At 42.9% G+C, this 14,721-nt stretch overlaps 1 protein-coding gene across 3 annotated transcripts in view; it reads right to left on the minus strand.

Annotated features, from left to right (window-relative positions):
* PLCL1 (phospholipase C like 1 (inactive)) overlaps positions 1-14,721 on the minus strand; it is a 197,954-nt gene that overhangs the window by 21,624 nt on the left and 161,609 nt on the right. For 2 of the 3 annotated variants that reach the window (XM_040560732.1, XM_040560733.1), the window contains exons 4-5: positions 5,289-5,364; positions 1,128-1,237 (exon numbers count right to left, since the gene is read on the minus strand). In XM_040560732.1, coding sequence (XP_040416666.1) covers positions 1,128-1,237; positions 5,289-5,364 — 186 coding nt within the window. Of the gene's footprint in view, positions 1-1,127; positions 1,238-5,288; positions 5,365-12,320; positions 12,888-14,721 lie in introns of those variants that run through there. The other variant, XM_040560734.1, reaches the window with a different exon arrangement.

The raw sequence follows: 14,721 nt of genomic DNA on the forward strand, positions 1-14,721 counted from the left end.
AAGGTACACAAGGAACTGCAGGTGTCCCCCAATTCTTCTAACCCTTCCCCACCACCAACAGCCTCTCCCATTCACTTTTGTTCCTCTCCATTTCCAACTCTTTTCTGTTAGTGCTCTTTTCATCTCCACCAGGCTGAAGCATGCCACCTCCTGCTGATTTTGCTACTGCTGTTGCACATCATGTTTTGGTGTATATTTGATTAGCAACCTTGTAAAAATTCCTTCTCATCAGCTGGCCTGCCCTGGGATTCCAGTGCAGGGAAGGTGACAGAGGGCCACAGACAGGGCAACCTGCTTAATGGCAGCTGGAGGGAGGAAGCAGCAGGGAGGGAGCGAGGGGACATCAGTGAGCAACGTGTGATCTATCAGAGCAAGGTGGGAAATGAGGCTGTGAAACAAAATGTGACCTGAATACTAATGACCTGAATGCTTGGCTCAGGTCCTCTCCTTGCCATCTGCTGGGGCTGTACCAGATCCTTACTTCTTTCCACCTTAGGCTGTCCCTGGGCAACTTTACGCAAGGTCAGACATCCAGCTGCCATGGCAATTTCTGGCTGATCAGTGCTGAACCAGGAGCTAAAGCCCACTGACTGAGGCGCTCACTATGCAGCGTGTCACCACGCAGCCAAGATGGAGGGCGGCTCTTTTAGCTATTTGGATGGTGCTCCACTTTTGAAACACACCCCTGACACCTGCAGGATCTATAGTATTTGTTGTGTGTGCTTTCATGACAGCCTGCCCCTTTCCCCTCTCCTTCCCCAAGAGATGCCCATGTCTTCATATTACAAATCAAGTGTCTGAGACCCAGTGACCTCAGACAGGTCACATTCACACATTCTGTGTGAAGCAGAACAGGCAACTGAGACCAGGTCTCTGAGCATACAAACTAATGAGCTACCCTTCCTCTTTTGTGCAGGCTTAGATAAATTCCCTTCCACAGCTTCCAAACTACAGTTGTAATTAGATGTATTTGATAAATCTTAATAATTGGGGGGTAATTTATACATTCCACTTAAACAAAACGTGTCTCCAGTGTTAATAACACAGTACCAAGAGATAAGCTAAAAAGAGCAAGGATGTGCTTATAACGTTAATAGGAGACACAAGGTGGTGCTTTCTGTGCTTACCTTCAGCACTGTGATATTCCATGCAAAGCTTTCAATGGCTTTGCTTAATTTTCTTCCTTTCAAGCCTTCCTTTGTGCCAAGGTTATGGAGCTCTTCATGGAATTCCATCCCTAAAAAACAGATCACTACATCACCCTCTGTATGATTGATTACCCCCATAAAATGTTCAGCGAGCATTTTCACTGTTGCAGCTGATATTTCCTACATCCTCTTTATGTGTTCCCCCCCTTTTCCCTGTCATGATCCCACCCTGGAGAGCATCTCCCAAATAGAAGTGTTATGTGCAGCCTTGCAGCTCTGCCTCCAATTGTGTATTTAACTCTCCTTTCCAGTGCTGGGGTCCTACACAGGCACATGCCTGTTCCCCACACAAACACCCCTCCAGCAATTCTGATTGCGGTCTGCTTTGCTGGAAGTATCATGACAAAAGGCAATCACTCGTCACTGTCCTTCAATAGATGTACCTTGGGAGGCAGTCTGGCAGACAGGAAAGATACCTGTGCAGCACGGCAAATACAGACTCAGGTGCACAGCTCCTCATTAATCTTAATCACAATCATATAGAAAAACGCTTGTACTCCACAATGACAAATTATTTCATGAACGCACACTGCGAATCACAAGATTGCTATTCCTGCAGCCTGTCGAGCTGAGACTTCCAACCATAGACCTGGGAATTGGCAACATTTCATTGCTAGTTTCTGTAGCAAATGTCTGCAAATCCTTTGCTGGATACAAGAACTTGAGAATCTGGGAGCAGATTAAAAGCCTTAACGAGCCCAATTAGCTCACCAATTCTGTGAGATTTGCACAGTGTATGCAAACATTTCTCCAAGGCTGCTGTGGATGAAAAGACAAAATGGAGAGAGAACCGGTTGTGTTCCCTTAATTTGTACCTTACAAAGGCCAAATTGGCACTAAATCACTCCAAAATATCTGAAGCCCATCCCAGCTGAACAAACCAAGTTCAATCTTCAGTTGTTTCATAGTTCTCCCTCCCCTGTTGTTTTAAGGCAAATGTCACTCACAAGTTCAGGCTTCATTGAAATTACATCAAAGAAACCCCCATCGGCACCTGACAGAGAACAACTGCATGGAGCACAGAGGGGCTATTTTAGCAGGGTGACTGAAGGAGTCAGCCCTCTGATACTCCAAGGCAGCTTGCAGTCAGTGTAAGCTTGCCCAAAGCTCTCCTGGAAGACTGACAATAGGCTTCCTTCTGCCTTGCACTGAATCTGGAGGCAGCTGAGCCACTGCTTGAGAAACACTGAGGGCATTCAACCTCACACAATGTAAGGTTTATCTACTGTTTATTCTCCAAAACTTCACTCACTCACAAGTTTTGCATATCTAAGGTAACAGAGTTCCTGCAACACTTCCTTTGGAAAACAGTCTAAATAACTGCACCTCAAGAAAGATTCCTGGGCAAGCTGCCTTGTGCCAACTGACTCAAATAATTTCACTTGAGTAAGTGAAAGAAAACCTCCAAGTGACTTGCTTTGTCCTCTGAAGAAATACAGAGGCCAACAGTGCTCAGTTCCACTTGGGCAGCCCTGCCTTTATGTAGCATACTTTGTTTTTCCCCCTTCCCAGATCTCACTTTCCCACCTGTAAACTGGAAATAATGCTGTCCCAGAGAGAGGCAGTTACTAACATTTGTCAGGCTGTGGAAAGGAGCACCAACGAAAACGTCTAGCAGTTCCATCCTCCAACCTGTTAATGCATTGGGCCAAAACCATACATGAAAACAAACAAAAAAAACCCCGTAAACTCAGCAGCCTGAGAAGTCATATGGGGGAGCAGAGAGGGTCCCGTAGCACAGGGGGCAGGGACCAAAACAGGCTGGGCTGTGAAGCAGAGGTCGGGTAGGAACGCGTGTCCAAGGGGAGTAGGACTGGGCTGAGGTGAAGGACAATGTCACTGGCAATTGTACCTCTGACACCTCTTAACTTATGAGTGCTTCATCTTGCCACATTTAAAATGTTCTTTGGACAATTTGCCTGGGTAACATTTGCAACAAACTAATCAGAAATCAAGCACTGTGAGGGATCAATCCTCTCTCTCGCTCCTTTCCTCTGTCTTAAATCCCGAGGTTTTATATGAGCACTGCATCTCTCTCCAGCCTTCTTCTCTATCAGAAATATTTTAAGGCTAACAAAGCAAAACCAGTGGAAGTACAAGGAGATACAACAGTAAAGAGAACAAAGAAATTAATCTTTTTGCTGGGGGAAGGAAGGAGAAAGGAATTGCATTCAACTTTGGACATCAGCCTGGTGACATGCTTCTTGCCCAGAGAAGCTGTGGATGCCCGATCCCTGGAGGGGTTCAAGGCCAGGTTGGACGAGGCCCTGCGCAGCCTGATCTAGTGGGTGGCATCCCTGCCCATGGCAGGGAGTTGGAACTAGATGATCTTTAAGGTCCCTTCCAACCCGAGCTGTTCTATGGTACAGTCCTGTGTCGTGTTCTCTGCCCACGTCACCAGCCCCCAGCTCACAAGGACTTCACAGGTCCTCCTCTCTTTGCGCAGAGCTGGGTGGGTACAGAGCTGGTTGATATTCCTGAGGGTCTGCATAATTTGGTGCTGCTCTAAATTATAGCAGCTAGAAAGACCATTAGCGCTTTATTTTCCCGTCACTGTCCCATTTCCTAAACCCTCTGTACCTGTTGAAGGCTTTGTGCTGTGGACATTTATGCTGTTTGTGCAGATACACAGGAGGAGGCAAGGCACAACCCAAGATGAGGCCCATGAAATGCAGAAAGACAAACGTGCTCGCCTCCCCTCCCTTTGCTACCACAGCTCTGGTCATGGCTCCAGAGCTCTGAATTTCCAAGAGCAAAGACTGGGTTCCACCCTGCTCTTGTACCACATTAAAAATCAGTTAAATGTTATTACTGTAACAGTTTCCTAGTTTCTTCTAATTAAAAAGATGAATTAAGGAATTTACTACAAAGCATCAGTTTCAATCATTATTTACATTTAATAGAAACGAATGGCTGTAGCCTCTGTCACTTGCCAAATCCAAAAACGCCTATTGGAATAAAACAGTATTTATGATTGTTGTGGTCCCAGAAGACTTTTCTGAGGTCACGAATTAAATACAGTAGCAAGTGTTTGCATTCCTGACCTTTGAGGCTTGCTGCAGATTACAAAAGGTGCAGCTGTACAACTAGACTAGAAAACAGATTTTATTTCAGCATTGTAAACCCGTAATAGAAATACACTGCAAGGATTTATTCTGCATGGTTTCTGATATATGAAAGCTGACGGATTTAGCTGTAGAGGATTAAGATCTTACTACCACTAAATGAGGACTCTAATCTCTCAAGCAGAGTTTATTTTTGTGTATCAGCTGAAACTACAGGAAACGTCCCAGTTTGGAGTCTGGCTTACTGTCCTGAACAAGTGATGAAGAGGGTTTCCATGAGTAAGCCGAACTGCAAATCGCAGACACTTTGGTCATTCTGACCATCCTGAAAAAGGAGTGTGAACCCGTTGCAAAGCAGACAGCATACAGGCAGCCACTTCTGAAATCATCTCCTCCCTTTCTACTGATGCACACAAGACAGCTCTAATTCAGGCAGAGACATCCAATATCATACACCAGCAAAATATGATCTGCTTTAAGTCTACTTACACCTATTTGTGCCCATGTAACTAAGATACATAATGCATAGCCACACAGATTCATTGTGACATGATGGGATTATATTGGTGCAAGTTTCCAAGCTCAAAACCAACCCGAAATGGCAAAATTAAATAAAGGTAGGCAAGAAAGCTTGGTTCTATAGGTTTCCAAGCCTTTGTGTTTAAGGCAATAGCTATGGCAGAGAACAGAGCTCATTAAAGGCAGCATACCTTCTCACTCCCTCATTTTAATTGAATTCATTTCTAGTTCATTTGACTCATTTAAATGCTGTCAGACATTTCAGAGCTGTAAAGCAGATGGAGAAATAGACTTGAGGTGAGAACTGAGGATTTCTCCCTGATCCTACACCTCCACTGCTGCTGGAGGATGAGCCTTCAGGAGGGTGAAGTCTGCTACAGAAAGACCAGGATACTCAAATATCAGGTGAAAGATGATGCTCAAGTTGCAAACTAAGAAAACAATGGCACGTTGTTTCCCATCTCCTATCCAGAACTGCACATTAGAGGAGAATTACCTGCTTTCTGACACTGAACGATCTTGTCATGAATGATGTCTGCCGTCTCGATAAGAACCCTGCTCTCTTGAATCATCTGTCAGAAAATAAACAAAAAACAACTTCATTACTATGGTTTCCTGCAACATCTCATCCACAGAAAGGTAGAAGAAGGGTAAAACTCAAGAAGAGCTCTGTTCTGCAAACAGCACTATAACGATTGGGTCATTGCTTCATATCAGGTCCCCTAGATCTACATCAGGCTAAGTGACAGTTGCTCAGAAGATCTTTGTTCCAGAAATCAAAGAACAGCTGTTTTACATCAGTGAGACACCACTGTAAATAATGTGAAGTGATTTCAGGAGAAAGCAGAGTTAGTAGACAAACATCGCTCATTCTATGTGAAACCAAGCCCTTCGTAATCAGTACTTTTCTTGAAATGCAAGGAGAAATAAATACAGTGCTCAACATAAGTTGCTACCAAAAATGTTACCAAGCCATGAATAGAACTGATTTCAAAAGATATTTAAGCCTGTGCGCATCTTTATGCACTTTGGTAGTTCAAAAAGCTTCAGTGTTTCTTGAGGTTCCCTTTGGAGAAATTCTAATCTAAATCCTATAGCTTTCAGCATCTCAACACTGCTGCTGAAGTTTAAAAGGGTAAAAAAAAAAAAAAAAAAAATGCAGGTAGTTTCACCAAGAATGCTCACAAGTTTCAGAGATACCCATATCTATGCGGCTTCCTAGAGTACGCCATTAAGAGAAACACAGACAAAATACCCATTATGGGACAAGTTTCCTGAGTCTCCCTTCTTGCAACTGCTTTTCTCCTTTGCTGTTAACAATCCTCCCAAAGCCCTGCAGAAGCCCAGACAAACAAACAAATTGTTTCAATGCTATAGTCTGTGAAATTGCAGAAGGCGGCACATACATCTGTTACAGAAGGAAAGAACATGCTGTATAGCAAACTATGTCTGAGAATAATCTCACTCTCCTGGGACCTACATTGCAAAACTCAATCAAATCCAGGCAGCATGAAAGAGGTGCCAATTAGAAATGAAGCAAACTGAATACTGCCTAATTTTACATCCTGAAATTACAGAAGCCACCATCTGAAAGCTTTGCCAAAATGTTACAACTGTTAAAAACATTCCTACTTTCAAGTGTACTAAGTATGAAAACACAACCAGTCAATTGCAACAATTTTGGTGGAAGACAGTATAAAAGTACTAAGCTAACACTTGCATATTAGCATTTCTTATAGTTTTAATTAGATACAAGGGAGGAGACATTTCCACACGTCACACCCAAACTTCCAAATTCTGGAGAAATTCAGATCCAAATTTTGCTGCTTCTGCCATCTCTGTCACTAATCAAAGCTATTAAGATAGGCTTAATTTAATAAAAAACACCTATGCCTTTACTTTGACATAAACAAGAACATGAAAAAAATAAAATCCATTACCAGATTCACAGACAGAAAGAAAAAGGTCTGACACATCTATAGAGTGTAAAATTATTTTTCAACAGAAGATGGCTGGTGGATATACCTGAGACGTAAATTACTTTAGCTAGTATCGTTTGCCTTTCACTCTTTAATACTTGCTTGTTCGTGCATCATGTTGATTTTTTCTCTTTGATATTTTTGCTTGACATCTAGAAAGAAATGACAATTTCTACCCAGCCTCTGGCTTTTCCATGCTGCAGCATGTAGTCATTTTGTGTTGAAGGAGCTGTTCGGCTGCCAGCTGAAAGTTCTGCAGTTGGTCTGAACAGTACAGTGAGCAAGAACCCCCCCACCAGCAAGTCACTACAGAGGCAGGCAGAGGCTGAATGTGGTCTCGCAGCATGCAGACATGGTGTCTGCAGGCAGCTCCCCTGCCACCCTGTCCGGCCCGGCACTGATGGCTCCGCCATGCCTCACATCCCCATCACCCCTGGGGCCTACCCACCGCCGGGGCATGGGCCTATGCTTGCGCTGACCATACAGCAGCACTGGGAAGCTGACCCATGGAGCCAAAGTGCCTGGCTGTCATGTGCTCAGATTTCCAAAGTACAAAACTTGATTTACGAGAGTCACGTTTATGCCACACACACAAAAAAAAAAAGTTTGAGAATCATGAGTTTTACATGCAATTTGGTACAAATGAGTTTGACCACGTCTTCTTCCAACTACTGGACTCATTCCCAGGAGTTTCTGGTGCAGTTGTCTTTGGATTATCAAACATGAAGGTATTACTTTTGCTTTTAAGAGAGAAGTAGCAACAGGATGTCGATTTTCCTTTACTGCAGAGCAGGTAGAGCAGCCCTCCACTCCTTTGATGCTGACATCAAAGTCTCGTTGCTCTCCCCTCAGCAAGAACAATTAAAACCAGATCATACAGCAGAATTTAACCTGCTCCTATCTTCTCACACAGCAGCACTCTTGACAAAAATAAGCTGCTTTTGTCCCATGATAAATCCAGAGAGTTATTTCAGAGTCTCGTGGCTCAGTATCTGGGGTTAAATGATGCCTTTATTTCACCACTGGATATTTGTTCTCAGAGGTTTCTTTAGGACGCATGCATTAGGTAGAAATAACACATCCTGGGTGTACTATGGTACAAGACTTTGGCAGGCCTATGGTGTCTTTCCCAGGTGTGACACTGCACGCAGGACCCAGTACTTCTGCATTACAGGCCAGACTCTGATCCCAACAAGAATCAGGTGCACATTTTTAGCTGGCCTGAGATCACACTTCCTAGCTCCACTGTTAACGATTGCAATGACAAGTTGGTGTGGATGAAGAAAGGATGTTCACTCTGAAGAATCAGAGATGGATTCATACAGGTAAGAGTACAACAGGCAAGTAACTGCTTTCCAAGAATAAAATTATATCACGGGGCTGTTTTGTTTTGTTTTGTTTTGTTTGTTTCTTTAATCCTGTCACAGTAGATGTTCTTCAAATCCTGGGAACACAACTAATACAACCTTCAAAAAACAGTCAAACACGAATTAAAAATCTACTCCCTTCCCCTTCCCCTCGTATGTTTTCACTTACATGCAAGGTAAATATCCCTTAGGGGATATTTACTAAGTTAGCACTGTAAGAACCAGCTAAGAAGCTGTTACTGGTAACTGCTTACTGGAGTTAATGCTAACAGTTGGTCACTACTCAGCCTCGCACAGGTGAAAGCAGGTGACGGGGTGCCAGCTGACCAGCTGAGGCTGTGTCCCCTCGTGCTGGACACTGGAGAGCAGACAGCAGTTTCAGCAGGTTTCCCAGCTGCAGCAGAGGATGCTGTCCAGGGATGCAGCACGCTGTCTATAGGCATCTCCACTTGGGCCCTACTATCAACCCCTGGGAGATGCAGCTACCATGGCTCTGATCATGTCAACAGCTCCAGCACACAGTCCCTGTGATACGGCTTCTAGATACACAGGGTTGGTGTGTTTTTTTTGGCACTGGTTCTCAAATGACTTCACCATCTCCCAGTCTGAATACTCCCAGATTTTCCAGTTGGCATCAAATCCAAAGCCCTGCTTGTGGATGTCACCTACTTTTATTGTGGTGCCAAGACAAGAACCAGAAGCTCTAAACACAATAGGGAGGGCTGTGAGATTTTCTTCTGGGAAGGTAACCCCATGAATCACACAACAGTCCCAGATTTTCAAGCCCAGTCTTGCCAGCAATATTATGAAATCCAGCAACACGTCTCAGATGCGAAGAATGAGCACTCTTTGCAGCCTGAATTTCCATACACCTTCACTCTGCTAAGGCTGCTGCTGAGTGGCGCTCTCCAGGCAGTTAAGTCCCAGTCTTCTGCCTGGAACCCATCAGGCTGCTTTTTAATGTCAGCTCCCAAACGGCAACTTGGTTTGGTGAGAGGCTTTCAAAAAACAGGAGGTGTCCTAGTCCCTCAGAAAACTCGTGATCCACCAGTGTCACCTCCCAGACACTGATTTTCAAGGGATTAACCACACAGAAACACGTACCGAAAAGCAGCCTTTAGAGAATGGATGCTATATCTGGATCCACTTGGAGCTAGGACAGTTCCTGTTTCCCATGTTGGAAAGATTAATTTTGAGAGTGATGTGTTTAAAATAACTACAAGGAAAAAAAGGACAAAAATAAGAGTGAAGCCACACAAAAACCTGATTCTGTTATAGGGACTTATAAAACTACTTTGCTGACCAGCAGCGTACACCTATTAAAGTAAGCACGAGGAATAGGGTGAATGGGAAAAACTACCTTTAACAGACTTTAAAACAGACGCAGAAGGGAAGAGCATAAAAACAGAAGCTTTACTCAAGCTATCCTATATAGGCACGAGAACAGAACTCACTCAGCATCCACATTACCACGAAACTTGGGGAGCAAGTTGCACACCCTGAGTCACCACTTGGTCTGACTGCTATTTACTGTGCACCTCAATGCCATTTGGGATCCTCTGACCACTATTTGGCGCACATCTCAATGCCATTTGGGATCCCACTCGTTTTAGAACCGGGCTCTGCCTCCTGATGGACAGGGGACCCACAGAGAGTGTGCTTCTGTGCTTGGCAGCTGCACTGGAGGCAAAGCCCTCCAGGAGCAAAGGATGGCCCTGCTCCTCCATCAGGAACCCTGCCACATCTCCATGGTGCAGGGCCACCAGGACTGCGCACGTCCCGGAGGTGCTGACTCTACTGTAGGGGCTGCAGCGCAAGAAATGCTCTCGCACTGCACAGCAAAGAAGGGGTTGTTCAGCCTGACAGAGGATGCACATGGCACAGATCCCTGAAGTAGGTGTCACGTTTAACGAGCTAATGGGGATGAGGAATACAAACCCTCATCTGCATGTGTTAGCTTTTTTCTGCAAGTTAGCTCTTCTAATTGTAATGTTCTTATGAAACGCCGAAAACAAGAAGCTTAAACTTAATTCATCTCAATCCACCTGAAGCACCCTGTTACAATCATGCAGGTTTCTCACAACAGCACGGGAAGCAGGAGCTGGCCCAAACCCAGGAGCTCCCTAACAGACAGTGCATGAGAACCAAGAGGTGGAACAGACCACAAGCTTAAAACATAAATGACCTGGCTTATTTAAGTGTCCAAACATAATCTGCAATATCAACTTTAAAATCACATTTGCAGAAGGAATTATATTTAACTTTGTCATACCTGTTAAGTGTTAATACAAAGATAAATAAGCGAAATATAAAATATTTTTAACACTAAAGATGTCATTTTTTAACTCACAAGAAATTAACGGACTTATTTCTTGTATGTACTAAAGACAGTTTAATCACAGGATTAGTACAAAAAGAACAAAAATGTTGTTATTTTTTACTTTAATGAACTCCTGTGCTAGAAACCAATTTCTTCCTTCTACTAGAAACTATTCTACAAATTTAAAAGGGGAGAGGAAATTAACACAGCAGTCTCACCACAAAAAAAAAAAAAAAAAGGACATGACAAGAAAAGCCTCTGGTGGCAAATTAAAGTACTGCTCCTGCTGGGAAGATAAATGATACAGAAAGGACAGTTCAAAGAATCTTCTCATAAATATTCCAAAGTTTAGAACAGAAACCAACAAAACATCAAATTAAAAAAAAAAAATCCAATAGGAGCTTCCCTCTGAGGTGTCTCCTCTTTGCTGTTGTCCCAGTCTCTTATGCCTGCTTTAGGCAATGAAGAGTTTTGTCTTGGTAAGGAGTACCATATCACGCTTCTATTGCTACCAAAAGTAAAAGAAAAAAGCTACAGAAACACAACCAACTGGAAAAACATCTGAAGTGCAAACTGAGCTCATGAAAATTTCAGCAGGATTCTCTCTTTAGCATCAAGCATTTCTTGCAGACATTTGGGACATGAAACTGCCAGACAATTAATCACGTGCCAGCAAGTCTTGTTAAGAGGATGTCCCCATGGTGCCAGGACATGGGAAGGAATGCTGGCCACCGGTGTCCCAGTGCCCTCCAAGCCAGTTTTCTGTATCTGAGCCTTTACCTGCAACAGCTCAGTAAGAGGAACAGTTATCAGGGATGGTTACATTAGTTGGAAATCTCTGAAACACCTTAGCCACACAAACTGCAAAAGGAACTGAAGAAAATTCACTTTAAGCTCTAATTTTATGGTTTTGCTTCCAAGTATTTCTGGGGAAATATGGTGTCAGAGCATTGCAGAATGTGACCTGGTGCATGAATACCAGTTCTCTACAAAACAACAGAAACAGTGGAGGAACAGGGGAAGGGGGCAGCTTTCAACATGCTTGTGCTAAAACAGGCCATCTAAAGCACCCAACTGGAATCTCATTCTGTAAGAAAAGTTCTGATCTGACCATTTTCCTATTTTAGAAGGGTCTAATTGATGTGGCTCTCAGAGAAAAATTGAGAGAGTGGTGGGAAAAGAGAGAGAATTACAAGAAAAGGAGAAAGGAAAAGGATAATTGCTTTCCCAGTCTATATCCAATTTTGGATAGAAAGCTCTTTAAGACAGCTATGAATTCAATGTCCATGTACCGGACTGTGTTTGACGTCAGTGCGTTATGACACTTTCTTGGCAGTGAGCATTATGCTCTGCAATATCCCTTGTTTTCAGCTGTTCAGAGAATCGTGAAAAATGGCCCTTTGGGGATGACATTGTCCCAGCTGAAATACGGATTTCAGTGGAAAGGCTCACCAAAGATCTATTTAGTCATTTTGTATTTACATAAACTGGGAAAATGGGCTTCCTCCCTGGGAATAAATAACTGTCACGCCTGCATCGAGACAAGGACTGAATCTGAAAGAAAAGCAGACAGAAGAGCAGGTCCTCTCTACACACACCTCTGCAGACTTCTGCTAGCGTGCATGGACCAATCCCTGTGTCAAAATACGACTGTCATTAAATACCTTGGTGTCTACAACAGTGTGACAGATACTATTTTGATTCTCAAAAATCCCCACAAAATCTCTACATTAGCTGAGAGGTTAACTCCAACTTGCTTTCCCTCAACTGTACCAACAGACGTGCTACCCTTCCTTACCTGTTACAAAATAATCACAATCAGTTCCTGTAAAGAGGCCTTAATTTTTCTAGAAAAAATTCTACGTGCACAAGAGCCAGAAGAATAGGTAACAACAAACATTTATTATCACTTGTTTGTTACTTTTGATTTTCAAATGATTCAATCATTTCATCTCAGAGGAAAAATAATGCTGAACCAATAACCGAAAAGCAAACTGCACAAGTGTCCCTGAGTTCACACATGCTTGCATCAGCAAATGAATATACTGTGATAAGAAACCACAATCTGTCCATGAAAAAATCTCGACCAAAAAAATTCTAACTTCATAGGATAAGTGTTTGCAGTGAATAATTCTGCCATCTGTCACGTGCAGCTGGGCCCCATCCCTTTTCTTCACACTGACAGCTCCTTTTTTCTTTTTGTTCCCCCCACCAGCATGATCACTGAATACCGGCACCAGTTTGGCAGGTTATAAGGTGCACCCCACGTGCTGCCCCCACCTGAGCGAGCTTCTTCCAATGCCTGGCCACAGGTGATGTGGAGCCAAAGGAGAAGAGTCCTTTCCTGGTGGAGGGGAAAGGTCTGAAGAGCAGCTCTGCAGATGGCATGATGCACTATCCTTGGATGTATGTGGGAATGGATGACAGCACTGGAATCAATTCATTACATGTTATGCTATGTATGATAATAACCAAAACTGTATGTAAGTTGAAATAAACTGTTCTAAACCATGTTTCTGGTAGTTCACATATTTTTCAAGAATGTTTTCTGTGTATTGCCCATGTTCCATCTTATTTTCAAGTGCTTCCATTCCCTGTTCTCTGCAGAAACTCCCTTACAACCCGGTATCATCACTGAAGCCTCCTCCACGAGACACAGCAGTAGCTGAGTTCCACAAAACTGCTGCAATGTAACCATAAAAACAAAAAATAGAGCCTTGAAAAAATCATTTCAGTTCCCTAAACAAAGCACATGAAATTTTATTCTAATAGGGCCTCTCTGAAAAGAAAATATTTAAGGCAGAACACAATGGTAAAACTAATTACCCAGGAAAAAAAAACAAACTGCACAAAACAATCTTTGTCTATCGACTGCTGACAAAGGCTGAACACAAGGGAACAGACAGCTAATTGTTTTCAGGATGGCTGTGGCAGGTCTCTGAGTAGTTGCACCTCCATTTGCCCAGGCTGTCAGAACTGCCCATGCCCCATTAAACACACTGACAGAGTTTGTATTTTCTTTGGGAAAAAAAAAAAAAAGAAAAAAGATATGGTCAGTTGGCAATTTCCAGTAGGGGGAAAAATTCAGCATGTTAGGGCTGTTTTATCAGAGATGACTTTCAGAGCAGACTCTTTCAAGTGTTTCAAATGTGTGATGCTTTCTGAGGCAGGGAGGGATAGTTGCCAGCCCCAAGCTACTTGTCCCTCAGACCTCTGAGCAAGGCACACCTGCAGCCGGCAGCTTTCCACTGCGAGATTTAGGGGCAAACTTTTCTCCATCGTACTGTAACAGAAATTAAGTACAACCATTCATACAAGAGAGAGGCCAACATCAATACTTTCTATTAAATGTATTTGAAATTACTTTCAGGCCTATTCACCCAAAACGTGCTTTGAGTTGAACAGACATTTTGGGGAGTTTAAGACATGCAAGCAATTGTAGATCCAGTTCCTTGAAGCCATGCTTATCAACAACTTAAAAGGCCAAATTATAGTAGATCCTCTTCGTTTGTTTGTTTTAACCATACCTAAAATATTTTATATTGCTTTCTACCAACATCTTTGTGCTCTCATTCGCACTGCTACCAAGCATTTCTTCCTGGATAACAAAAGCACAAAAAAAATCCTCGTTTCTGTTAAACTCCTCCTTTCTCTTTCTGTCCCCACATCTTCCTCAACGCTCCCTGATGTGCTCTAGCTCACGCTCACCAAGCCAGCTGAATCTCATGCTGCCTGCCTGATTTAACATCTCTCTCAAACTGACCATGAAAAGCTTCATCACAGCAATTTCCTTACTAGAGAAATACACCCTGGATTATAACAAGTCACTACAAATACCATAGCAAGAGTCCTTTCTCAATGTTAAGACTGATAGCAACTTCATTTTTTTTAAATACATGGAAGACAAAATAGATTTCAATCTTCTGCTGCTGACATTGTCTGAAAAAGAAAATATCCAAGGTAAAGCAAAAACACTCATTAAATCTGGCTTTTGCTTTTTCAGAACCAAATAGTTTTAGAAAAATAAGATGCAGGCCAAGCCAGACAACATGAATAACAATATTTTAAAGTAATATGTTCTCATTAACCAGGATTGCATCTCATATCAGCCTTTACACAGGCATAGAAGAATTCCCTTCTCTTTCTCTTCACTCTAATCTTAAAGCCCTTGTGCTGTATCCTGACATTAGAGGTACATCTTCCTCCATCAGAGACACATGTGAAAGCAACCATCTAACAGCAGTTGTAAAAGTGTTTTTATCT

Source organism: Cygnus olor, chromosome 6 (genome assembly GCF_009769625.2).
Source record: "Cygnus olor isolate bCygOlo1 chromosome 6, bCygOlo1.pri.v2, whole genome shotgun sequence".
NCBI lineage: Eukaryota > Metazoa > Chordata > Aves > Anseriformes > Anatidae > Cygnus > Cygnus olor.